The sequence below is a fragment of the Gadus chalcogrammus genome, unplaced genomic scaffold (genome assembly GCF_026213295.1).
Source record: "Gadus chalcogrammus isolate NIFS_2021 unplaced genomic scaffold, NIFS_Gcha_1.0 GACHA093, whole genome shotgun sequence".
Taxonomy (NCBI): domain Eukaryota; kingdom Metazoa; phylum Chordata; class Actinopteri; order Gadiformes; family Gadidae; genus Gadus; species Gadus chalcogrammus.
Window position 1 is genome coordinate 47,987 of NW_026613528.1, and position 27,369 is coordinate 75,355.

Here is a 27,369-nt window from a genome sequence, read left to right on the forward strand (position 1 = left end):
TTGCTTGTTTAGCTATGTATGACAGGGTTATGCTTAGCTATGTATGACAGTTGACAATGTTGGTGGATTACAATTCATTATTTGGGTAGGCTACTCCAACTTCGTTGCTGGTCGATATGTAAACATTTACTTTTATATAGATTATTGATTGCATTTTTCGTAAATAGTTAGTTGGAAGGAATCTGTTTCTTAAGCAATAACATTGAACTGAATTGTTTAGGCCTACATACGTTTACTATGTTACTATGGTATTATATGGAGCAATCTTACATATTTATGAAGTTTCCAGATCAATAAAGTTCTCTCTTTTTATTTGAACTGCCTGTATGTCCTCTTGATTATAGTATTACAGTGTGTACCTTGGTTACCAGCTATCATAGAATGGTGTCCAAATGGCTGCATGTGTAAGAAATAGGATTTGAACCAAGTGTTACAATAAAAAAAGCTTTTATTACAAGACCCCCCACCCCAAATTTTAACAAAACACTTTTTTGGGCTGTTTGGCTGGGGCAGAAGAGTGGAAGGGGAAACAAAGACAGGTAGCCAAAGAAGAAGTAAGGAAAGGAATGAGAGGAAGAACAGTGAAATGAATGAACAGTGTGATAAACCATATGATTACCAAAAAAGTTATAATTACTGATTTATGAAATACGCAGAGAAGAGCATCATCGAATAAAGATTAAGGACCTGGATTATATTTTACAGTATTGAAAACTGTTGAAATTACAATTCAGAGTGGAGAAGGCTGAAGGCATTGGTCCTAAAAGTGTCAGTTTCACCCACTCTGGATTATCGCTTCAAAAGACTGTGAAATGCTTTTTAAAAAAATGGTAATAATTCAATACGTGAAGATTTGGTGAGAGGTAAAGCATCTTCTTTTAAATATTATAAGCCTTGGTTTAGTTATTCAGTTCTGTTGGATTCCAGCCCACCATGGAATATATGGCAATGAAATTGCTGATAAATTAGCTAAAAGATACTAACCTAATTAGAAGAATTTAACCTTAAGTATATACATTTTTTATTTTTTATTTTTATTTATTCATTTCTTTTGTTAGTTTGTTTTATTTTGTTTATTTTGTTTCGTTAGTTTGGTTTTTTCTTTGAATTTATTTTTATGATTTCAACTTTATCATTTGCCAACGTCCTTGTCACAAACTCCTGTGTAGTAGTCCAGTAGGTGGCGGTATATGGGGAAAAACTATGATCCTCCACTAAACTAGAAGAAGAAGAAGATCTCTGCATCCGGTACGTCACGGACTAGGTCACGTGTCTTGGCCCCATAACGCGGAAGCAAATCGCTCCTGTATGTTACCCTGCGCCACTGAGCAGTTTGTATAGGAATGAATGGGCGGCCATTTTCCAGTCTGTGGTCCATCCTTTATTATGTCCATGATTCATTCCTATGTAAACTGCTCAGTGGCGCAGGGCACAAGCGGGCACAAGCCCCCAGGAACACTGCATACTTCCGCAATCCACCAGTGCTCAGCGGCCAAGCCTGGTATTGCAGCTGTTTAAGCGGGCTGCGAGGGGTCCCTCAAATCATGGGACCCAGAAGTAGATATGTCCGTTCACTCCAATACAAGTGGGGAACAGGAATGTGTCTCCGCAAAAAATGTCTGGATATCAATCAAAGGCTCATAATTTCCTTCATGCCATGTCCTAAAAAAAATTATGTTTTTTCTTTTCAAAACGCCACCTCAAGCGTTTTAGTAGCCGTTATCTCGCTGGGGAAGGGGTGTGCAGCTGAAAGGAGTCGTAGTGAAACAAATGGCATCCGAGAGGGCCTAGTTCAGTGCTCCGTTAACGTGTCCGATTTTTGGACTGGTTCATCTGCTGCTCAATAACTCTCACGGTCCTCTGCTTGCGATCATTGTGATTCATCATGTATTGATCCATTTATTCAAAAGATCCAAAGACAAAGAACAGGTGCATTACGGTATCATTTTATATTGTTGTTGGACCGGAGTGGGGGGGTGGGCACGCCTGCGTTCTATATTTCTGCATCCGGTACGTCACGGACTAGGCCACGTGTCTTGGCCCAATAACGCGGAAGCAAATCGCTCCTGTATGTTACCCTGCGCCACTGAGCAGTTTGTATAGGAATGAATGGGCGGCCAGTCCGTGGTCCATCCTTTATAGAGTGGCGAAGTCACGCCCCTTCCGGTAGGGCTCATGGGACCTATGAGATCGAAAAATATGAATGGGTGTCAATGGAGAGAAAATAATTATTTTCTGGTCCCGGTCTTTATATGCCCTGGATTACACATATGTTGTTTGTGGATTTAAAGGATAATTTTTCATGCAAAGAGTTCGACCGTTTTTTGTGCAATTGTTCAGATAAAGGCTGTAGAGAAAACACAACGAGAAAGACTACACGGCTCGTATGTGACGTCACCCTCCCTGCGACTGGCGTTGAGACGACCGACAATGTTCCCATCGGCATAACTGAAACTCTGCATGTGCGCCGACTTATAATGGTTTTCACCTCTTTCGATGCTTTTATCCTCCCCTTGGAAAAAGCGGTGAAGTGGGTCAGAGAGATCGCCATCTCTGTGCCGAGTTCCAAGGGCGGGTGTGGTGCCGTATATCATATGCGTCGAGAGCAGCGCAGAGCTGTAGTTCACAAAGCGGCCTCACATAAAACCTAAAATTATCAAACTTCTTCACGAACATTTTTAGTTTTCTTTACATGAAAAATTATCATTTAAATCCACAAACAACATATGTGTAATCCAGGGCATATAAAGAGTGGGCCCAGAAAATAATTATTTTCTCTCCATAGGGGATTATCACGCTTCCTGGTTCCGGGGGCGGGATTTGTCTTAGTTGTGCATGAACACTTCCGGCGAAGTTCAACGATGGCGCAAACAACAGCTAGATGTCACTGCTCTGTACCACTTTGTGCATCGAACAAACAACGCCAACCATACTTACATTTTCATGGATTCCCGACTGATACTAGTCTCAGGAAGAAGTGGATCCAAGCGGTTCGCCGGGATGAAGGGCCAAACTTTAAAATTAAACTAGGTAGCACGTTTGTGTGTAGCCGGCACTTCAGTGATTCAGACTACACCAACGCTACAGCGATAAGGATGGCAACCAAACGGGGTGATGTCAAGCGACTAAAAATCGGGTCTGTACCCTCCCGTTTCCAGTGGAACAACTGGGGACTGCCAAGAAGGGAGTCCGTATATAAAAGAGCCTCAACTCGTTTAGGCCATGAAGTTCACCCAGCCCTTCCTCTGGAGCAACCGCTGCCGTGTGAAGAAGAGCCGGTGGCGGAGATTGCAGCTTCGGTGGTGCTGCCAGACCATGATTACGGTTCTGCTCCTAAACCAGGTTTGTTAGTGTTCTGAAATATTGGCCTACTAGTACCCCATACTGTTCTTACACCACCTCCCTGACAGGATGTGCTACCAATGGTTTAATCACAGAATGGGCTCTTGGTAGGTTATACCGAGGAGGCAGGTCAACTTTTCAGAACTCGGCCCAAAATGTTTAGTCTTATTGATGTCCCAGCATTTGACCAATACCACAATGTGAAAAGCTTCATTACAAGTTGAAATGTTGCATTTTATATCTTACTTAATTGTAAAGGTGAATATTGAGCTATAAAAAGTAAATTTTAAAATCAATATTGAGCTATAAAAAGCAATTTCTTTAGAGGTCCAAACTATTTCCAATATGCAAGTCACAGTCAAAATCTGGGTCAGATGTGTTAATTTTTTTTCTCATCTCATACAGGTGCGCTGGATGCTGCTGCTGCACGCATACAGCAATTAGAGGAAACGGTAGAGGAACTGACAAGAGAGCTGTCACAGATGAAAGTGGGTCATGTGCCCTTTCAAAGATTTTGTGTCTCAGACAAGGACATTTTATTTTACACAAGATTCACATCACGAGAGGTTTTTTGTCACTTCTGGGAGGCTATTCGACCATCTGCCTCCATGTTAGTGTATTGGTCAAAAGCTCAGAAGAACCAACAAAGCTTTGAACCTATTTCTCCCAGTCCAACACGTAGACTGCAACTGTTTGATGAGTTTTTTCTTTTCTGCTGCCGGATTGCTGCAGGCCTGCAAGAGAAGGTACTGGCTGACATGTTTCAGGTCAGTATGTCCACTGTCTCCCGTGTAGTTATCACGTGGGCCAACTACCTTTACCTGCTCCTTGGCTCCCTCCCCATCTGGATGAGCAAACAGCAAGTAAAGAACACCATGCCGCGCAAATTTGTGCAGTACAGTCCCGATGTTCGGGTAATCATCGACTGCACCGAGGTGCGATGCCAGAATCCGTCATCCCTCACTCTCCAGTCTGAGGTTTTCTCCTCCTACAAAAACACGACAACCTTTAAAGCCTTGATTGGAATTGCCCCGTGTAGTGCTGTTACTTTTGTTTCGAGTCTCTTCACCGGCTCCATCTCTGACCGAGAGCTGACCGAACGTTGTGGACTGCTGGATTTGCTGGAGCCAGGAGATGGCTGCATGGCAGACAAGGGCTTCACCATTGAGAAGCTGCTAGCTGACCGTGGGGCAAAGCTGATTATGCCACCCTTCAAGATGACAGGTAGGCATGAAAGGAATGAACATTTCAAATTAAAACTGACCCAAATGTGAAATAATACTAATTAACTTATCTCTCTAACCACAGCGCAGTTCACCGAAGAGGATGCTCTGAAGACGCAAGCAATCGCCCGACTTCGAATCCTTGTGGAAAGGGCAATACGCCGAGTCAAGGAGTACCGCATCTGGGATCGCACTGTCCCTCTCACCTTGTCTGGGACAGTCAACCAGCTGTGGACCGTCTGCTGCGTGTTGACCAACTTCCAGGGACCCCTCGATTTAAAAGGCTACATCCCTGTAGAATAGTGTTTACTCAAACATAATAAATATTAAAACGAGAGACACTGAACATTTGGAGTGGTCCCTTCATTTTTCCCGGAGCTGTAATTCTGTATATAATTGAATGAGAAGTCTTGCATCTATAATCAATTTTAAAGTCCAGTCAGTCTATCCAGAAAGTATTCAAAATGTTAATATGTAATGTAGTAAATTATGTACTCAGAGAAAGGGAATTAATTAAATCCTTTTATTCTTTCAGTTCATTTCACTTTCTGCTGAAAATACACATTCATATATGTACCAAAGAAGTACAGGTCTACCTTATTTTTCATCTCCTTTATAAATTCATCATCCCTCCAGACTCTTTCGACTGTGAAGTCTTCCTCAGTGTCGGTTATAAAATCGCACCAACTCAATCCAGTTATTGCCAATTGACCTTGAACCTGCCAGTGGTATTTGTGATTCTTTTTCAGTTTTGCCTGACCATTCACGATTTTAACATGTCCTGCCTCAGAAATGTTGGAGATGTCTGGGCATTTAACTTCAGCCAGCCCAAAACACGGAACGGCACTTGGGTCATATACTCTCGCATCAGGGCTAGCCCCGAGGTGAGGAGCATCGGGATGGATGACAAATCCACAGCGCGAGACATTTACATTGCAATGTTTTGAATATTGTTCCAGCACCTGCGGCTCGCGATCAAGGCCCCTTTTCATTGCGGGTGTTTGGTGTACACCCTTAAGTATCCGCCCTGCCAGGGTCTGACCAGAAGACGGTCCTTTCACATGGCTAACCTCATAGAACCTACTAGCTGTCACTCTAGGCTTGCGTAAAGCTTGCCATAATGGGCACTCAGACTGCTCACGTGTCTGCTCCTCTCTCTCAGCTGCCATCTCATGTGTCACAGTTAAGCTGTCCAAATGGAGAAACTGTTGGGAGTTTGAGGCAAATTTTGGAAAAGTAGTGGGACACGTTGACCCCTCTAAAGGCAGTTTAGGGAATGATGGTGCATCTGGATGTTGAACATCATTTCTGAGTTTGACCACAGGAGGACACTGGTAGGACAGGGGTGAACCCCGCGGCACAGGTCCGAAGCTGGAGTCTACCATGGAGACTTCAGACAAGCCATGTAGCACTGAGGATATCAGTGGTTGAGGCCTGATATTTTTCAGTGTTTCCCCAAGAGACAAGACTTGCAGGTCAGGGAGGGATCCTGAAACATAAAATGAAAAACTGTTAGTGTGAAATTATCCACACATCTCTTGTTTTGGTTTTTCAATTCTGATGTCAAGAGTCTTTCTGGAGAATAGCTCACTGCAGTGTTATATTTGGTACATAATCTATGAGTATTAAAGTGGCAAGATACAATTATGTATTATACAGCAGCCAACAGTATGATATTAGTTACAGTAGTAACATCACCTGTGTATGCTTGATAGAGAGTTGATTTGCATACACTCCTGGGGGATGGCTTTGGTCTCCTAACCACCAAGTCTGGAACCGGCTCTGCATGGATCCCCTGGGAATGATATCAACAAGTAGCCATGATTGTAATAGTATCTTACTTGTAGTAGTATAAAGCCACTGCTCGCCGCAGCCACGTGGAGCGGCGCCGCTTCCAATTCACTCCCATGTTAACCAACGTAGCCAGACGTACAGCTGCGCAGCCCTATCCGCTGCACCACTTTAAATAGACTTCCAGTCTATTTTTCGGCTGCATCGCTTCGCTCTGCGAACAGTGTGTAACGTTTGTAACACACTGCTCGCAGAGCGTAGCGTGGCACGCGGGACGGGGTACGACGCGGCTGAAAATAGCCTGGAAGTCTATTCAATGCGGTGCAGCTCCGCACAGCTACAATGTTACCTTAGTCCTTGGTCGATGCCATGTTTGCAGAGAGCTTGTGCAGGCCATAGGAGGTGGTACAGCTCTCACCTGCAGAACAAGAGATAGAAGAGCAAACCGGGATTGAGGATGTGCTTGTTAATAATCGAAGGCAGACCTCTAGAACCAGTGTCACTCCAATCAACCTGCCCATGTGAACATCATCCCAGACCTCAGCCCTCACCTGCAACATGCTGTAATGGGCACTCTGGAACAACAAGGCCACTAGATGGTTGCAAAGAACCTTGCCTGCTGTACAGCTGCATGTGGTTTCTTGAAGATTGGCGCCGTCAGCTTGGAAAACAATCTACAAATATTTAAGTTGATAAAGTTAAACTAAAATAAACAGATTGTTGCAACTTATATAGAAATGTAAGGAAGAGCATTGCAATGAACCAAAAATTCTAGGAAATCTGCAACCGCAGTAGAGTAGTTAAACCCTTACACCATTAACATGTTGGACAAACAGGATATTAAAGAATTTAAATGCAAAGTTACATTATCATGATATTGATATTTGCATACTGTACATATGTCACAAAGGTATAGCAATTTTTTGCACATGGCTGGTGACTGACTTGATGTAAACCAGTAAGAGTGTAAGGGGTTAAACTTCTTGCCATTATTCCTTAGCTTCCTAAAATAACCTTCAAATAGTGGGGCTGTTCTCGCTTCTTCATCGACCTGTAACACCTAGACCTGACAGCCACCTCCCTATCAATGATGTTGGACACTGGTAGAAAAAACCATGATTAATGCATGTACTGTGGATTGTTCATTCTAGCAAAGGGACACTTGTATGTTGCCGTTAGGTAGTTGACACTGACAAACGCTAACATCAGAATAATAAAATGAAATGTCTGAGCTGACGCCAAACTGACGTTAACATGCCAACCTACCTAGCGTAAGCTAGACACTCACCTTCGTAGTCGTAGACATATTTCTCGAAAAATAAACTGTATCCCTTGTCCAGTTTGGAGCGGGCTGTAATGGAATGTTGTTCAGTGAGTCTGTGAACGTCAGAAAACGTGATTTTGGGTAGATTTATCAGGGATGTAGTGAAAGTGAACTGCCGGTCCTCCATCATCGTTTCGCCAGAGTGATGAGTTATTCACCGGATGTCACAGTGCACAATGATCACCAAAAGCGGAAGTAATACGTATCAGCGTGATAATCCCTAATTGACACCCATTCATATTTTTCGATCTCATAGGTCCCATGAGCCCTACCGGAAGGGGCGTGACTTCGCCACTCTATTATGTCCATGCTCTGGCAGCATCAATCGACGGATGAGGAAGCCGGATCCAATACGTCATAGGCCACGCCCACTGGATACAAACGCAGCGCGGGAGTCAGATGAGGTCAGGAACACATGGCCGTCCCGTTGCTAGAACACGGCAGCGCCAAACATTTCACTGACGACTGCTTCCTCAACTTGGGCCAATACAGAGCTGGACTTGCTCAACGTCTGAAAATCAAGTCTGGATCAGTACCAACTCTCCTCGGCTCAGCTACAAACCTCGACAAAGTAAGTTAACTAACGCCATATCATTGTGTTGCTGTACTGTATATGGTTACCTTGTTAGCATTATAATGTTGCTTTAGCATTAGCGCTACAGCTAACAGCCAAGTTATTGTCGCTAATGTTAAGTAAGGTAGATAGCATCAGTTATGTGTGTAAATACCATGGACCTATTAGAGAAAGGACTGTGGACTAATACATGGCTGCCCATTCATAACTATAAATACACGCACTGTAACTCGAGTGTGCACCTCAGCAAGCAAGGGGCATCACACGAGAATGGGTACAATTCAACAAAGGGGCTACAGGCACTGATCTCTACTGCTTGGATACCAAGGGAATGCAATGTTTAACAATGTCTGCTCACCATACAACAAACTAATACAACTGTATTCTACCGGCCACTGGACCGCAGTAGTTCTAGCGTTTAACTGATGAGGAGATGATCGACCTGTTAAACTCATCCTAAATACATATGGTGCGTTCCAGACAACCCCTGTTTTCGCACCCTTCTACCCTCTTGTACTCCCAGTTATAACTGGTTGTTTACGGGCTAAAAGTGTACCTGAAACGCACTATTATAGGCATGTTTTCCCCTTCACACCTGATTCAAATCAAAAGGTTATTAGCAGATTTCTGAAGCGCTTGATGTCATGGTATCGAGTTGATGAGATGAACTATAAAATATGTAAACAAATCAAGGATGTAATATCATTTCATAGAACTAATTTTAAGTATTAGGCTAATGTAATTCACTAAACATGCTTATCTTATATCTTCTTACAACTTGCTGCTGGACTATATACAATGTTACAAATTTAGTACTAATTTAACTTTGTTGTCTCTACGCAGGCCAGCTCATCAAGTGCTTCCATTCAGCAGCTTCTCTCAAGGGATGTCGCCTGCCAGACATAACACCTGGAAACGCATACTTGTAGGCACACAGCTATCCTTAAAGTCTTTGCAGCCCCATTTTAAAAGTGAAGGTGTGTACTTTCCTCATTGAGCCTTTTTTTTTCTTTGATGTAGTAGATTCTAGATGGCATAGATTCTAGGCTGATGCTAGATTCTATCTGCGCTTAAAAGCCTGGTCCTCTTTTGAAAAGCATCAGGACCAGCGCCCTGCTAAAACACGAGTCAAACTTGGGAGTTGCATTTCAAAGATGGAATCAGTCAAGAGCCCAGAAGGGTTTCAAGACAGATGCCACATGAGCTGGTTTATCATTCTCAAACATCAATGAATTCATAATGTATGAATGTTAGCTGATCAGCTTAGAGGGAAGGACACGTTGCTTTTTAGTGTCCAAATAGAATTATTGTGCTTGCCTCGCATGTCATGTTGTGATCAGATCACTTTGCGCTAGTGTTCGTTGAGTGTCCTTAACCTGGCCCACCACTTGAGCTTTGAGTCTATGGAGGAGGATGCTGGAGGAGACGTCCCTCTCCAAAACTGTGAATCTTTGTAAGCAGTACACATTTTAAACCCTCTGTGTCAATGTTGCATTCATTTAAAGAGTTTCTTTCACTTGTACAAATACACAATGCCTCCCTTTATGCAAATAATGTATCAAAACGATTACTTTTTCCTTTTTTTCTCCCTCTGCAGAAGACTTCGATGCCTTTGGAGACCGTAGCACGCAGCGTGGCGCCACCTCAGAGAGTCTGGGTGTGGATGCCCCTGGCTCCTCCCACATGTCCAGTCACAGCGGGGAGCTGAAGATTCTGAGCGTCTACGGTAAAGGGGAGGGCCCTTTGGCGACGGACGGCCATGACAACCTCTTCACCGCGTCAGAAGTGGAGCCCCTGAACTCGCTGTCTGCGGACCACAGCGCGGCCAAGAGCCTGGAGCGCGGCGAGCGGCTGGTCTGCCGCGAGGAGCTGAGTGTGCAGGTTGGAAATAATCTTCTCATTCGCCATCCAAAAGAGAGGCTTCCTCTGTTACAACTCCAGCACACACCCTTATAAAGCATACACCTTTCATGAATCAATGAGTCGTAAGTGGGGATTAACAACTATTCTGTGCCAATGAAAGAATGTCTTTTCTGTGTTTCCTTCTTTATGTGGAAAGCAGCAGACCCCAGACACCATTTCAATCAAGGTTGAAGAGGATATTGGTGGAGGCATGCCTGCTGTAGGTTAGTAATACACATTGCATACATGCAAGCAAACAACCTGGATCAACTGAGAATGTACTGGATTCTAACTGCGCTGAAAAGCCTGGTCCTCTTTGGAAAAGCATCATGACCAGCGCCCTGTTAAACACGAGTCAAACTTGGGAGTTGTATTTCAAAGATGGAATCAGTCAAGGGCCCAGAAGGGTTTCAAGACAGATGCCACATGAGCTGGTTTATTATTCTCAAAGATCAATGAATTCACAATTTATGAATGTTAACTGATCAGCTTACAGGGAAGGACACGTTGTCACTTGTGCTGTGTTCCAATAACCATACTTCCATGAGTACCCTTAAACGTAGTACACTATCCACACTCACTAAGTGCGCTATTTTTCAGAGGTCAGTGTTGTTCCAAATCGAATGCTCCGTGGTGAACTAACCGGAAATTACGATCACGATTGCGGCCGCGGCTCCTCCCCCGCAATAAACATCCCGCTTTGATCGGTGAACTCTTTACGCCTAGCAGCTATGAAAATCTATAAAAACTACAAAATGACTCCATTAATGCAGGCTATGTGGAAAATGCGCAGACTTTGGCTTAGCCTGGTTCCGCCCTCTTCCGCTACGTAGCTAAGAGTGCTGCCGTTGTTGAGTACGAAATGTGTAAATCGATCCACACTTCGCCATTTGACCGTTTTGAGTACAACATCCGGGTCCTTTCAGTACACTTATTTTCGCCCGATCTGAATCGGAACGCCCTACGTACTCATACTAAGGCTAGTAAGTACGGATAGTATGGATACTGGAACACAGCATTGTTATCGTCAAAATAGAATAAGTGCGCTTGTCTCTCATGTCATGTTGTGCTCAGATCATTTTGCGCTGGTGTTCGTTCAGTGTCCTCCACCTGGCCCCTGCTTGTGCTTTGAGTCTAGGGGGGAGGGTGCTGGACATTGGCGTCAGTTTGGTTTGAAATGTGCTGGGGACAGAGACGCATTCGGAAGTGCATTTTTAGAAGTGCTGGCTACAATGAGGATGCACTCCTGTTTCTCTCTTTAGAATAGGAATAGAATAGAATAGAAATAGAATAGAAAGCCTTTTGTCATTGCACGAGTCAAGTACAACGACATTTTTAGTAAGCTTTCCCAATTGGTGCATTCGAGAAAATAAATAAATAATATATAAATAGAACAAGAACAACAGTATACCAAATAGAAATGTAAATAATGTATAATAAATAATAAAGTAAAGTAAAGTACAATACAGCAGTGGGAGGTTAGGGGGGGGTCAGTCAGTCGGTGGTCAGTGCATGTGTGTGTTCAGGGTGGATACAGCTTTTGGGAAGAAGCTGTCTCTGAACCGTGAAGACCTGGTTCTGATGGACCTATAGCGCCTGCCAGAGGGCATCAGGTCGAACAGGTGAAAGCCAGGGTGGGAGCTGTCCTTTGTGATTCTCTCCGCTCTGCTTAGGCAGCGGGAGATGTATATGTCCTTCAGGGAGGGGAGGGGGCAGCCAGTGATCCTCTGTGCGGTGTTTACTAGGCCTGCAGCGGATTCGAATTGTATCCGAATCCGTTCGGTTCGTTTACCACAGAGCATTCTGGAGATCCGCGGATTTCGGTTTAATTGAAGGCATTGCCTTATGTAGCGTATTTTGCCTACTGTAGCCTACGTCCGATACAAAAGGGTGTTTAGGACCCAGCGGAATGCATTCTCTCCAGTGCTGCCCGAGCCAATGAGGTAGCTGTAATAGGTTGTTTTCTGAAGTTCAAGCGCACGATTCCTAAATTTAAAGAAAGTAATTGATACAATTACAGGGGTTTTTCTAGAATTAATTCACAAGGGGGAAAACCGAGCTGGGGGGAAGGTGTGGAAGGGGCGGTTTACCCCCCTTTCACGGTGCGGAGCTTTTGAAAATTTGAGGTAGAAATGTAACATACCTGCAGTAGAGAACAAGTTCATTGGTGGTGGATATGTCCACCGTCTCATCACACATGAGCCCCAAAAAGGGGCTGTCCCTGACCGTCGCCAGTGTCTCCTCCTCAACCATGGCTGCAATAACTGCCAGGAACTCATTGGCGATGGTAGTGCTTGTGTAGGTGGCATTGGCTCCCACTTGTAGTGGACGGAGGACTTCACAACCTGTTGAAAGTCATTAAACGATGGAAGTGGGAAATCAAACCATTTCCTATAGAACAGCATCTAATAACAGCAGGTCAATTATTTATTTCCACATATAAGCTAAATTTGCCCTTACCTAACTCTGATCCGGCAAACTTGATCATGTCTCTGAAGTTCGTAGTGTGGGGAATTTCTTTCTTGGCTAGGTGATAGACGAGCTTCATTGCTGCTTTGATGGCCTCTCGGTTCATGGAAACCTGGAGGATCATAAGTAAAAGCGGTGAAAACCTTAATAATGATGGGTCGATTAATTTTGGTTTTGAAGTTGGGAATGTTTAAAACAGCTTGAATATCAATTTGATCCTCACCATATCTGCCATGGCCTGATTGATTCCCCCGTTCACCTCCGCAGCCAAGCGTTTCTGTTCTTTAAGGGAGGCTCCAGTATGTTGTTCCGATTTATGATGACGTAGCACATGGTCCTTCCGGAGGCTGGTGCATGGAACAACACTCCAGATGTACTCTCCGTTCCTCTGACGCTGTCTGTGCCTCTTGCACACAGTGCACATCATTCCAGTTCGGTTGTTAACTGGGTACAGCCAGGTGTAAGGCTTTTTTGCCCACTCGTCCTGGTATCCCACTAGATGGCCTGAATTCTTCTTCCTGAAATTTTTATTTTGAGGGAAAATTAAAAATGTTAAAAAAAACAACATGAGGAATAGAGAAATGTTGATTGCCTTGGTGTTGACCCTGGGTCTTGGTGAATTCTTTCAGTACATGGTGGTTAAGTGAAATCTACCATAATTTGAAACTTATAAACACTCAGAAATGATAAACATTGAAGAGAAAAAGAATAACAATCACTGATAAAACCCATACTACTGGTTATCTCCCTCTGGAACGAAATATTGTTTTCTGATTGGCTAATGTGGTGTACATTAAGTTCGTATAGCCGCCGGACACCTTGGACGTAGTCCCAGTAGCCGTTCCATATCAATGCTCTTGAATGGTTACCATTGACAACCAACGTAACGTTTTTTTTTTTCTTCTCTAACGGGAGCACTAGGCTTCAAATCAAGAATTCATCAGGTTATTATGCATATTAAGTTTCCTAAAGATAAAGGAAATTCTAAATAATATTAATAATAATAAAAACATTTTTGGATGTTGTTAACGGGAGATAAGCGGGATAACAGCCTTCGAGCTGTAAAGTTCTACAAAGCTAATGGACTTCCCGCGCGTCGTGGAGTTTTTTTTCTTGCCAGAAAAAGATCAAGTGGTAATAACTTACTTGAACCTTTGCTTGAACTCCATCCTTTTCTCTTCTTGCCTTTCAAAGGAACATTCGTTTCCTTCATTTTCTCCAGTCATCTGGCTGTCAAACACGCTTTCGCTGGGCGCGGTTGAGTCTTCCAGTAACGCCCCTCTGGATCCCTCGCCGACGATTGCTCCTTCAATGGAGCCTTCAATCGCTCCTTCAATGGAACCGATCTCGCTTCCGCCATCTCTCTTAGGTTCCTGACAGTAAAACGACGTGATCTTCTTCTGCCCCAGACAATCCTTGCGTTTCTTCACCCCGCGGCACGACATTTTAAAAACACTTGGTTGATTTACCGATCCAGGCCAATCAGGAGGCGCCTGAGGCTCACGTGCACACGTGAGCCTCTCTGTTGTGCTGCGCGCTCGCTACACAGATGCGAACGCGGTTAGGAGCACGTCTGTCTCCTGTGCGCGGTCTTGCTCGCTCGCTCTCCATTCCGGGAGATTTTAAGTAATTTAAAATTAATTTAATTTAAAATTCGATAAGGAGGCGCTGGGTTGAAACAAGGAGGCGCAGCGCCCCTCTTTCCCGGTTTAGATTAACCCCTGCAATTATATTCTAAATATACGGGAGATAAATACAAACGGGTGATAAGCGGGATAACGGCCTTCGAGGTCGACCGGTTCGATGGAAATAATGGACAGGTAGAGGCAACTCTGGCTTCATGCTGCGTTCGTCGCCAGAGTTCTAAACCTCGTCGGCCGTTATCCCTTACATGTTACACTCAGTGCACCATGTTTTCAAATGCATTTAGGGGAACATTTATTGCACAAAAAAGCCTTGCAAGTTATCTGATTGCAGTCAATTAACACATTGCAAATAGCCTGTGGGTCTCATTCATTTTTGTGTTTCTCCCCCAAACCCTCCGTCAAAAAAAAGTCCGCCTTTTTACTATCACGGACATGATCCGAACCGTATCCGAAACCGAGGCCCAAAACGGTTATCTGAACCGAACCGTGGACACACTGATCCGTTTCACCCCTAGTGTTTACCACTCCCTGGAGTTTCTTCCGCTCTGCCTCAGTGCACTGTGAAAACCACACTGAGATGCAGAACGTCAGAACCTTTAGTGCCGATAATGAAAGTTTCTGAAAGACGGCATAACCATGTAGCTAATTACTAAGGAATAAAATGTATACAAAATCTGTCTGGCACGTTTTATGAAGAAAACGTTTTCAAAAAGCATCGGACATATTACCCACTATGTTGTGCTCCATGTATCCAATGTCGACAACGTGACATGATATGGCTAAGCTAACAACATAAACAAGAGGAGCTAGGAAAGGAATTTAACTGCGTGTTTAAGTTCAGAAGGGCCAAGGTGTGGCTACACAAAGCACTACAAAAATCGTAGCTTATCACATCAGGAGCTGGCTGTTCTCAATTCACAACACGCATTCCATCAAAACTAGCCTACATCAGGCATTCTGACCAAAACTCATGAACTCCCCCCCCTGAATTATTCCAGAATTCCAGAATGACAAAAAGTCACTTAGTGTCAACAAGACTGACTCCACCGACTATCAATTGCAAGTTAAAACAGCCGACCACTTGAGTGCAAAAACACAAAAGACCTCGCCACAACACCAGGAAATCTTAAGCAATAAATATCGCGTCTTACCTTTATTTATGTGGCAGTGGTCTGCAGATGCATCCCGTGGTGTAGCATACCACAAATCCATTTAGTTCAACAGGTTATCGTTCTGATACTGTCCATGGTACTAGCAACCTGCTCTGGTGCTTCTTACCTATGTATTCAGGCTAAAATGACTTGATTGCCTGATGCCTCATCATCCCAGCCAAAGAGTATTGGTATTATTAGTAATGGCTACTTGCCAAATCGAAAAAATAACTTCACAGTGTGTCTTTTTCCAATGTATTTGTTATCATTCGTAGCGTTGATCAGCAGAGAAATAATTTGCCAAAGTCGTTGACGCCGCTTAGCAACCGAATACGAATGTAGTCTACAGCATTGAGAAGAGCCGTGTAATAAGTAAGGGATAATGTATAGAATGCCGGTTATTATCGGGAAAATAAGCCCCAACAGGGCGAACAGGACACTGACGCGCAGCGAGGGTAATATGCTTCGGGGTCATCCCTATGTTCCCCGGGTTCTATGATCCCCGTTTTTCCCAAAAAGGGTCCTATGTTCCCCTGTAGCCATACATACCGGGGAGCATAGGACCCTTTTGGGGAAAAGCGGGGAACATGGAACCCTTTTCTGGGAAAAGGGTCCTATGTTCCCCGCAATCTATCAATCTTTAAAGATATTTAAACTTTGACGCGACATTCGCGTGATGACAGGCAATCGGCTTTCAAAAGCCTGGCCACTGAGTGACATGTGTAACGTAACAGCCAATCAGCGTTCAACCGGCCAACTCAGTGCAGTGCAGTCCGGGTGAACTGCAGCATGGAGGAGAAAGTGATTGTTACCGTTTGCGACTCCCGGAGCACTTTATATGATAGTATATACTAGGGATGTTAAACGACTCGTTTTCTGTGAGTCGACGTGTAGGAGGCATAAATCGAAAAATCGATCGATTTCTTCTCTTTATTTCTGCAGCAGTTGCAGAGCTCAAAGGATCTGCGCATTCCTTTAAGACAGCGGCCCAGTTGGCCCACCCGTCCTATTTCAAAGGTTGCTATCAGGAGCACACCAATAATGCATTTTTTTAATGAAGTTAAGTTGATATAAAAATGATGATAAACAAAATATCAAAGAGCAGGATTGTGAACCTGTAAATTCCCAATAGGCAAAATGTGTCGGCGTTGTTTTAATTAGGAACGGCAGTTGATGATGCGCGCCTCCCCTTTGCAACGAAATTGTTTAAGTCGCACATAAAACCATTTAATTTAACAGAAGCTACACCCACTAAAACAGATAACCCAGTCCCCTCTACTACGCTCATGGGCAGCATATCTCCGGCTATCATCTTAGCTAGCAACCCGCTGATTCTTTTAGCCCGGCGGCTATCACAGGATCTCACCGTAAAGTTTGCGATGCTGCCTTGCTGGCTGAAAGGCTTGGGATCAGTGGTGTAGTCCAGGGTATACGCGGGTATACGGCGTATACCCACTTATTTTTCAGTCAGCATTGCGTATACCCACTTCTAAACCCCCCCCAGATGCGCACCATTCAGTAGTATCTGCAAGCGAAATCGCGCACTTTTACCCGGTGAAGCCATGACCCACGCTACTCTGCAACTTATTGGCCAATACTCGCTGCCTTTACTGATTAGATTGGTTAACTGTAGGCATGACGACGAATGAGCCAATCGGAGGGAGAGAAAGGCGGGTCATGCCGAAGTAAATATCGCGAAAGACTAATTTACTTTTACAAGTTTACTTTAAATGATTTTCTATAATAATCCGGTAAAATGAAGCGAGCTATCCAAACAAAAATTTCATTTGACAATTTCAAACGTCCTCGCGAATCAATATCAGCCAGCAGCTCAGCAGTTAATGTTAGCGATCGTACACCGGTACAGTTACCGTCGACGCCCGCTCTGCCCCCCGCCCCCGTCGGAGAGGAGGCTGTTTGAGACCTGGTTGAAGAGCCATCGGGCTGCCTCTTCTGTGCGTTCTAGACAGTGCAGTGTGAAAACTCCTGCAGAAAGCAAGTCTGTCTGGAATATACTGTAGTATGATCATGGTTAGAAACCCAGTACTGGGCTCAGAGAGCATATCACAGTTGATGTGTTGTAAATGCATTTATTAAAAAAATTGAATTGAATTAAATATTGTTGTTTTGTTACATATTGTTTTGTTGAATAATTTGAATGATGATGTACAATCATCATATGATATTTATATATATATTGATATTATACATATCTAACGAGATGATTGTTGTGGAAGAGAAATAATCTAATGTTTAATCTAAGGTGAAATATGAATAAGGATGCAGTATCACTGAAATGACTTTAGTATGTTATTTATTTAAATAACATACTACATAAGTAGTATGTTATTTAAATAAATGTTCAAAAAATTACTGAAACACCATGTTTGCCTCATCTATATTTTACATTCATGCTGGCTGCCTGTGTGACCAGTAATACCTACTGCTCCTGATCAAGTCATGTTAATTTCATAATAGTGGCACACTCTGGCCCATGCTATGTGTTGCGAATCAGCTGTTCAAAGACACCGTTTACAAAAGAAATTACTGATTTGCCATGTGAGAGAATAAGTGTCATTCCAGGAATAAGGAATAGTTGTCTCTCACTAGTCTGTGGGCCAGTATTTGTTTAGTCATTTCATAATCCTTCCTCCCTGAGATCAAGCAGCAGAAATTATGTGCCAATGTAAGTAAACTAAAAAGAGTAGTCTCAAATATCACTGTTTCTAAAAAAAGGGTGTTTTTCTGGGCTGCGTTAAAAAAAGGGCAAACATTTAGAGTATACCCACTTCTCCAGGGACCACTACACCACTGCATGAGCTGGTTTATTATTCTCAAAGATCAATGAACTCAAAATGTATAAATGTTAGCTGATCAGCTTACAGGGAAGGACACGTTGTCACTTGCTATTGTCAAAATAGAATAATTGCGCTTGTCTCGCATGTCATGCTCAGATCATTTTGCGCTGGTGTTCGTTCGGTGTCCTCCACCTGGCCCCCGCTTGAGCTTTGAGTCTAGGGGGGAGGGTGCTGGAGGAGACATCCCTCTCCAAAACTCTGAATCTTTGTCTGCAGTACACATTTTAAACCCTCGGTCTCAATGTTACATAAACATTAGGGCTGTAACAATAAACCAACTCACGATTCGGTTTGGATCAAGATTTTTAACCCACTGTTCGATACATCCCACGATTTTTTTTTAATCTTAAACAACACTTAATTGGAACACTGATCAGATTTGAACAGAAAGAATACTATTAATGTATCGCTACATTAATAAATAAATAACCAAAGATTGCTGTTGGAGGATGCTTGCAGGTAGGCAAAAACCCTCAACTAGTTTTGTGGTTTAGTCAAATATCCTATTATAGATTCTTATTAGGCTATGTAGCTTAATTAATGACATAATCAGGCCGGATAGAATGCAACATGTTTAATAGCCTAACTTTCAAATAGATGGGGAAAAAACATGAACGTCTAATTCGCGATAACGAGGCAGTGTTACGAGTAGCGTGTGTGTGTGTGTGTGTGTGTGTGTGTGTGTGTGTGTGTGTGTGTGTGTGTGTGTGTGTGTGTGTGTGTGTGTGTGTGTGTGTGTGTGTGTGTGTGTGTGTGTGTGTGTGTGTGTGTGTGTGTGTGTGTGTGTGTGTGAGACGTCAGCGAGTGAGTGGACGAGCGAGGAGAGCGAGCGGTAGCGTGTGCGTGTGTCTAGTGAAGAAACAAACGAGTCCGGTAGAATAAAGTACCCATCCTGTCAATCGGTGGCCGCTTCATTCCGACCTATAAGCAGACCAACTGCCGTTCAAAGCACACAAAACACTAGAGACAGGATCACACAGGCTATTTTTTCACATTTGTCCCACTCTGGATAAATGTCGTTCATATCGCATATGAGGACTTCGCAGGCTGTGGAGAAATGCAATCCTCCGTAGCCACGGAGAGCTGTCATCACAGAGAGGGCATCTCGTCGCAGACTTACGGCATCGATAAGAGGGGGCGGTGTCAGCAGACTATTACTTAAACAGATTATTAGCAAATTTCCATCTGACAATTTGACCGGAGAGTTAGAAAGGGCGTATCGCGCTTGTGCCTTCTCACACCGCGAGACTGGTTTGTTGTTTTGAGTGTCGTGATTCCGGTTTCGATATGCACATCGTTACAGCCCTAATAAACATGCATTTAAAAAGTTTATTTCATGTGTACAAATACACACTTCCTCCTTTTATGCAAACAGTGCATCAATACAATTACTTGTTCTTTTTTCCTCCCTCTGCAGAAGACTGTGATGCCTTTGGAGACTGTAGCACGCAGCGCGGCGCCACCTCGGAGAGTCTGGGTGTGGACGCCCCTGGCTCCTCCCACATGTCCAGTCACAGCGGGGTGTTGCGGATCCTGAGCGTCTACGGTAAAGGGGAGGGCCCACTGGCGGTGGACGGCCATATCACCCTCTTCACCTCGTCAGAAGTGGAGCCCCTGAACTCGCTGTCTGCGGACCACAGCGCGGCCAAGAGCCTGGAGCGCGGCGAGTGGCTGGTCCGCCACGAGGAGCTGAGTGTGCAGGTTGGAAATCATCTTCTTATTCAGCATCCAAATGAGAGGCGTCCTCTGTTACAACTCCAGCACACACCCCTAGAAAGCACACACCTCTATGATTTAATGAGTCGTAAGTGTAGCCTGGCTATTGCCAGACTCGTTGGTCTGGGGAAGCTGCTGTCATTTTCTTCAGCACAAGAGGCTTGATCAACGGGCCTAGTTCAACTGACTCTGTGTGTTGCTAGACAGGTTTCAAAACATTTGCGCTCATATTGCCAAAGAAGAAATAACATAATACAGACTAGGGCTGCAACTAACGATTATTTTAATCGATTAATCTGTCGATTATTTTTTCGATTAATCGATGAATCGGATAGAAAAAAAAATATATATAGGCTATATTTGAATTGCCGCATCTTTATTCAAAAACTGAACATTACTTCAAATTCACAGTGCAGACTGAAGTGTTAAAACACCAGTTTATTGCTCCAACGTCCCGGAACTATCAAAAGTAATATTAAATAATAAAAAGATTAAACAAACATAACTGGGATAACACAAAAAAAAAACATACAATGTATGATATACTTTTATATGTATATAAGGGATGTCCATGGTTAACCGGTCAAACCTATTGCTACCATTTTCGAGACTCCTTGAACTAGAACTTGTATTATTGCTTTAATTGCTGATAAGATGATGATAGTTCAAGATAGGACATTAAACAGGTCATAATTCTATCTTGACTATTTTATATTACTGGGAAAACAAGTTTTCACCAAAATCTCAATTATTATTATTTTTTTACTGCTGCATTTGAACGCATCAATCATATTACTGAGCCGACCTGAACACATCACATTTGACACTGTTTGTGACCATTGGTTAGTTATTTTTTTTAAGCTAACTAGCTCTATATCCTGCCGATTTTAACATGGATTTAAAAACTGCATTACTATTTTTAACTGAGGGGACTTTCTACACCGTCCGGTTGTGTGATTACTACCGCTGCTTTGAATGACTGTTGATGCACGCGGTGCCGACTCCGAGCCCGTCTGCACAACGTCTGCAGCAGCAGCAGCTGACAGAGTTTTCGGTTGGACTAGACGGATACTGAGTTGAAGGAGTTTTTTTAACCCAAAGACAGTGAAGGTTGTCGTGGCAATTTCTGTATCAGATATTGCGTCTAAGCAGATGAGATATTTAGATGCAAAAAGCACACAATACTGTTGACAATTAGTGGTTATATATATTTGTATTAAAAGTACGAACAAAGATACATCACAACATGCATCAACAAACAACATAACAGGCATACATTACAATAATCTGAGGCCCCAGATGGGAGCTCCTCTTTGCGTGTTACTTCATTCTCGGAAGGTACGCTCAGACAAGTCCACTGAGTCTTCCAATCAATGAGTTTTTATTCACTTGGGTTGGCATCTGGAGGGGGTGGTCCCCCAATACTAAAAGTCTTTGTTCACCAGATTGTTATCTTTACAGTTGAAGCTCCCCCCCCGAGGCTAAGGTGGGGTCGGCGGCCGTGACATGTAGCTCTCTGACTTTGTTTACGCTAGCCAGAGTGTTGAGGAAAAGGCCCATACTTCAAAGCATTGCTTGGGAGATGACACACGAAAAGATAGGAACAGGCAGGCAATAAAATGTATCACACGACTCTCGAACGTCCACACTTTAAATGACCCAAAAGGAGAGCAGAAGGCAGACACTATATAAAATTACACAGAATAGCAACAAAACTTAAATTCATATAGACCAAAACAATACAACATGTAGATTTTCCATCACAAGGTACAACACTTTTATGTAGGCCTACAGTCCAGTTTTAAGTTATGACCAAAATACAAGCTGTGGTCGCTCACACTAAAGCTCGCTGTGGGCGTGCATGAACCGTGAACCAACCTGTCCGCGGATGGCTGTAAACAGTGCTGCGCCTATGAGTAACTTATTAATCGCGCGACACAACGAATCGACGACCAAATTCGTTGCCAACGCATTTAGTAATCGATTTTTATCGATTCGTTGTTGCAGCCCTAATACAGACAACACTTTTTTTTACTTTATATTTGTATTGAATTTAGCTAGTGTTTTTAAATGTATCAGTCTAGCTAGCTTATGTTAATACACTCAGTTTACTAGCTAAATGCCATTAAACAATTACATACAATGCAAATATAAAGTTAGCAACAAGAATAAATGTCATTTGTAAAATAAGTGTTATCTGCTTAAAGCTAGGGTGGGTAATTTCTTTACTGTAATATTTGGCAAAACTGTCCTAATAGCCAGTCAGCTATATGTAGGTGAAGTGCTCTGAGAATATCTGCTCATAACTTTGCTCTCCCCTGCCTCTGTGGGCCGCACCCAAAAATTGCCACCGCTCATGTACACTTTGACCAATCAGAGCGAGGCTCCGATTCTCCGTTCTTATTGGCTGTGGGACTGTCCGGTCACCTTGGCAACGACGTTGGTGCGTCCCTGCGTGAGCGTTCACGAGCCTAGCGGTCTGACAGTTTTGTACTACTACGGCGGACAACAAATGAATAGCCATGTCTTCATCAACGGCCCATAAATTTCCCATTCCCCAGATACCATCAACTAACACCACTAAGACAGCGAAAAAAAGAGGAAAGACACTTGTTGAAAGGACAGCTACTAAAAGGGAGGCGGAGAGAGCTCGAAATAAAACCAGAGTAAACATCGGCGTGGCTTATGAGCGATGGAGAGAGTTACGTGACCTGAGAAACTTAAAATCGGACGCTGAGATGGCTACATTTCTTATAGACAGGTAAGGAATTGTGTTATCTCTCCATAGTATATTGTGATGAATATGTGAAGTGTCGGCTGGTATGGTTTTTACTAAGCAAAGCCATGATAACCGTTATATTACGGTTCTGTAATGTAACCATTTCAATACGGTTCTGTAGGATGTCTTGCATCAGCCCATGGTTCTTTTCCCGGTCCGTTTTATAGGTTAGTTATGGTCACACCAACCCTGTCGGAATAACACAGAGATTGTGCTAACACGTGGCCTAGGCCTCAACTCAACTGTGGATAATGTCCGAGTCACGTTTGTGTAAAAGCTACTTTGACGCAACTGCCAAGATAAGCACAGCGAGGGAAGTCTAGCATAAGATATTCCATGTATTGTTATAACGTTGTTGCAAGCTAGCAGCAGCCTAGCTCAGTTTTGCGATCGCTTTGAAGTGACGATTTCCTTGTGTGTAATCTGGCTTTCTGTGTTATTTTAACAAATATATATATATTTTTAATTCCGATAACGTTTTTCTTTGTTGACCAATCACTGTTGTGCTTCACCTGTTTTGGCAGTTATGAGAACCTCACATCCCCTACTTCATCCACACCATGCAAGCGCAGGAGAAACCTGCCTCTTCCCCAAGCTTCAAGCATTCATTCAGAGACACTCTTAGACAGGTGATCACTACCCCACCACCGTTTTCCATTAACATTTCCAAAATATGAAATTGTGTACATTTATTTTCAGCTTCCACCTTTATAGAAGACAATATAGCCTAATAACTAATTTCAAAGATCTTTATTTCATAACACTATTTATATTCTCAGAGCCGATGACTTCTTGGATGCTGAAGATGTAGAGGACACCAATCCTGCCACTACCTTTCAAAGTATGGATACAAGGTAAAGAAAGGAACAGTGGAAAAAGTTACTTCTGTATCAACTAATCAACATTAATACCTCTCCATTTATTGACTTCTCAAGTACTCCAATATGTTAATATTGTATTTCATTGTTTTTGTATTTTTAGTATTTCTCCACAGGTAAATGACATTGAAGTCATAACTGAAGAAGAATTTAATGACATCCGGAACTCTACGTAAGTGTGTCCTCGGATCTAGTGTTCACTTGTATGTTCCATCAAATCCCTGTATTATTGATGCACTACACTTTTTAAACTTAGCCCTCTAAAAAATCTCCTTCATAGAATTGGCTGGGCCGATAACACCTGGGAAGATGACAGTGGAGAAGATGACAGTTGGTACCCAGAAATGGAGATGGACAATGGGTCATCTTCAGAGGAGGAAGAAATGATGGGGGAAGACTGTGAATGCAGTGATGACAGTGACATCGATTACGTGCCTTATCTCTGTGTGCGGTACGTATAATAAATCAAATATCTTTGAGTGTTGTGACCCGTTTATCCATTGCTGGTTCTTGCTCACCGTAGCACATGATGCAACTAAATTACAACATGCAACTCAATTACGTCTATTTGCCATATCAGGTATTCAATTCAGTTCAATACAAAGCAAACAATTCCCATGACTTGGGACACGGTACAAAACTGTCAGCTGCCCCGAATTACATACACCATGCCAGGTGATAACCTAAATGCCTTCCCATGAACAATTAATCCACGCAGCAGTCAAAACATAAAACGGCATATTCCCCAAATAACACGAAAAACAATATTATAATTGCTCCAGCAACTTGCATGTTTGATATATCTGTATTGTGGTTCAGGCCTTTCAATATGCAAATGTTATTCCTAAACTCTGTAGCGTTTGTATATGTTGCTATCACAGGACTGGTGGAGCTCTCCAAAAGAGCAAATGGCTGGACACATTACCAGCTGTTGGTCTGGAGGAGACTGTTCATGACCTTGATGATGGACACAATTCCTCAGAAGTGATACCACCGCTACCAGAGAAGACCCAAGTCCTCTGCAAGGAAGATATAATTGGACAACCAGCTTCCATTGTCTACCATAGCTGTCTTAAACAGCTGGCTCAGTATCTTGTCTTACCAATCCCCAAGTGCAACACAAAGGACCCAGTAACTGATGCTGAATGTGGAGCACTTAGACCATTTGAGGTGAAAATAACTTCCAGGGGCACATCAGTTGTCGTGGAATGGGTGAGTACTTAGTTAGCAATAAAGACATACTGTAGGATCATATATTTCACTTTGAGGGCATAGTGTACACATGCTTTATTATCTATTTAATGACAGCTACTGCTCTGTGCTGTGTTGCTCTTTTTTCCTTTTTCAGATATGTCATCAGGGTCACAGTGTCTGGAGGTGGAACTCCCAGCCCACTCTAAAATATGGGATGCATGCAGGTGACTTCATGTTGTCCTCGAACATCCTACTCTCTGGGAACAACTACGGGAAGGTGGCTCTGCTGTTCAAATTCATGAACTTGGGAATAGTACACAGAACCACATTCTTTAAAATCCAGGACGCCTACTGCTTTGACGCCATCGAGGACGACTGGGATGACAAGAGGTCAGCCATTATTACCCGGCTGAAATCAAAGGACAGTGTAGTGGCCCTTGGTAAGTTTGCAAATCCCTCTCCTACAAATATTACTCCTGCAGTCCTACACACAGCTGATTACAATGTGGCTCAACTACATTTGATTTATTTACTTTTTGTGTAATGTGTAATTTCATACTATGTTCACCTTTGACATTGATAAGTGAGAGAATGTGGCTTTTATCTATTATATCTGCAATGTTTATTTTTGTGTTGTTTTTTTTCATCTTTCATAGGTGACGGTCGTATGGATAGTCCTGGGTTTTCAGCACAGTACTGTACATACACAACGACGGACAACGACAGTAAAGAGATCATATCAATTGTCAATATTGATAAGAGGGAGACCCAGAAGAATTCGGTTATCATGGAGAAGGAGGCTTTCATCCGGACCTTTGAGACTCTCCACAAAGAGATTCGCCTACAGGAGTTTTGCACTGATGCTCATTCACAGATCTCGGCGCTCTTCAGTAAGTGCAAAGATATTTATGTGCATAATTTTACGGATGAAGTATTGCTCTATGTATTTCATGATTGATCATTGTCAAAATGTTTTAGCCTGCGTCTAACACATATCTGTTTGCATCCTTCCATGCAGATCCAACAAAAGGCAGGTTCAAGGACTCTGGTGTTCGACACACCCTTGACATCTGGCATGGGTCAAAGAACTTGGGTAAAAAAATCCATGCAGTAAGTTCCTGACTTCGATTCTGTTATTGGTCCTTGATAATAGATTGTTATAATACCAAGTCGAACAACAGTTTTTCCTACTTGATTTCTACTCATGTTGTTTATGTTAAAACAACTTCTTTGAGATGATGATCACAATGACTGAATGTAAAGGTCGTGCCATTTCCTGCCATTCAGTTATAAGCCAGGGGCCGTATTCACAAAGGATCTTAGGGCTAAAAGTAGGTCCTAACTGGCGAATTTAGGAGTAACTCCTAAAAATAATGGGCGTGTCACTCTTAAATTTAGGACTCCTAACTTTTTTCACTAAGAGCAATTCACAAAGTATTTTAGGACTAAAAGTAGCACCTAAGTCTAGGAGAGCTTAAAAGTCCTCAAGAGGACTCCTAACTCAGTTAGACCTATTCACAAAGAATCTTAAAATGCCTGCGAGACGAAATGTTAGGGTATTCAAATTATTGTGGAGTTAATGCGCGATGCAATAACATCCCCGACTAACAGGAATAATCCGATTAGTCCGAAATAAAATGTTATAAAAATTATAAGTTATAAAAAAATATATATAACTTATAAAAAATAAAAATAATTGCGCCATCAAAAGACGAGGACGTGTTCGTCAATAGGAAGAAAGTGCATTCAATCAACACGCAGGTTGTTTTTGATGCAAATTTTTAACATAGCCTACTGGATGTTGTTGCAAAGTGGCCTGGATCTTCAGCTACCCATGATTCGCGCATTTTAATGGTCCGGTGTTGTGTCGAGATCTGTTTCCCCGTCGAGATGTGTTTCCCCTAGTCCCCGCCCCCGTCCGAAATTACCCGAAAAGGCCCTCTGTTCCATAGGAAAGGAGGCTCACACATCTTTCAAATTCATACTGCTGACTTATTTCCCCACAAGAGATAAGTGCGGTGATTTTCAGGCTGATATCATTCAATTCGACCATTTAGAACAGGGGGAACGCATCCTGACAGCTTGGAATATTACTGTCCGATACTGTTCCCCCTCTGTTCCATAGGAAAGGAGGCTCACACATCTTTCAAATTCATACTGCTGACTTATTTCCCCACAACAGATAAGTGCTGTGATTTTCAGGCTGATATCATTCAATTTGACCATTTAGAACAGGGGGAACGCATCCTGACAGTCATTATCTGGGACTAGGGGAAACACATCTCGACGGGGAAACAGATCTCGACACAAGCTTTTTGAGATGTAGCCTACCAGTTGGGTGTCACTTGCTGGGTGACAGTGACTATCCATGCAAGACGTGGCTCTAGACACCCTACCTTAATCCACAACCGGGAGCACAGTTAAAGTGTAACATGTAAGTGATTACGCAGATTACGCTTAGTCCTATGCGTAAAACACATCGTATTGGCTCTTTGCGAGCACACAAACATACACGAAATGTT

At 43.0% G+C, this 27,369-nt stretch overlaps 2 protein-coding genes across 7 annotated transcripts; one reads left to right on the top strand and one right to left on the bottom strand.

The window, feature by feature from the left end:
* Positions 1 to 5,004: 5,004 nt before the first annotated feature.
* On the bottom strand, positions 5,005 to 8,247 carry LOC130378640 (uncharacterized). The gene is made up of 7 exons (XM_056585351.1): positions 7,645 to 8,247; positions 7,371 to 7,456; positions 6,908 to 7,030; positions 6,706 to 6,774; positions 6,264 to 6,360; positions 5,326 to 6,054; positions 5,005 to 5,009 (listed from the first exon to the last, which is right to left on the bottom strand). Exons 1-7 carry the CDS (start codon positions 7,808 to 7,810, stop codon positions 5,005 to 5,007), a joined length of 1,275 nt encoding a protein of 424 aa, XP_056441326.1. The 5' UTR covers positions 7,811 to 8,247.
* LOC130378645 (uncharacterized) lies at positions 7,812 to 26,021 on the top strand. 6 transcript variants are annotated; one of them, XM_056585356.1, is made up of 14 exons: positions 7,816 to 8,251; positions 9,098 to 9,231; positions 9,852 to 10,135; positions 10,317 to 10,380; positions 19,698 to 19,981; positions 22,558 to 22,757; positions 23,300 to 23,404; positions 23,555 to 23,629; positions 23,757 to 23,825; positions 23,934 to 24,104; positions 24,535 to 24,865; positions 25,002 to 25,287; positions 25,504 to 25,737; positions 25,866 to 26,021. In XM_056585356.1, exons 2-14 carry the CDS (start codon positions 9,141 to 9,143, stop codon positions 25,967 to 25,969), a joined length of 2,298 nt encoding a protein of 765 aa, XP_056441331.1. In that variant the 5' UTR covers positions 7,816 to 8,251; positions 9,098 to 9,140; the 3' UTR covers positions 25,970 to 26,021. The 6 variants fall into 6 exon arrangements, with proteins under 6 accessions (XP_056441336.1, XP_056441331.1, XP_056441335.1 ...); XM_056585360.1 differs by having other exon boundaries at positions 8,242 to 8,251; positions 9,098 to 9,179; XM_056585357.1 differs by lacking the exon at positions 7,816 to 8,251 and adding an exon at positions 9,610 to 9,707 and having other exon boundaries at positions 9,142 to 9,231.
* Positions 26,022 to 27,369: the final 1,348 nt, after the last annotated feature.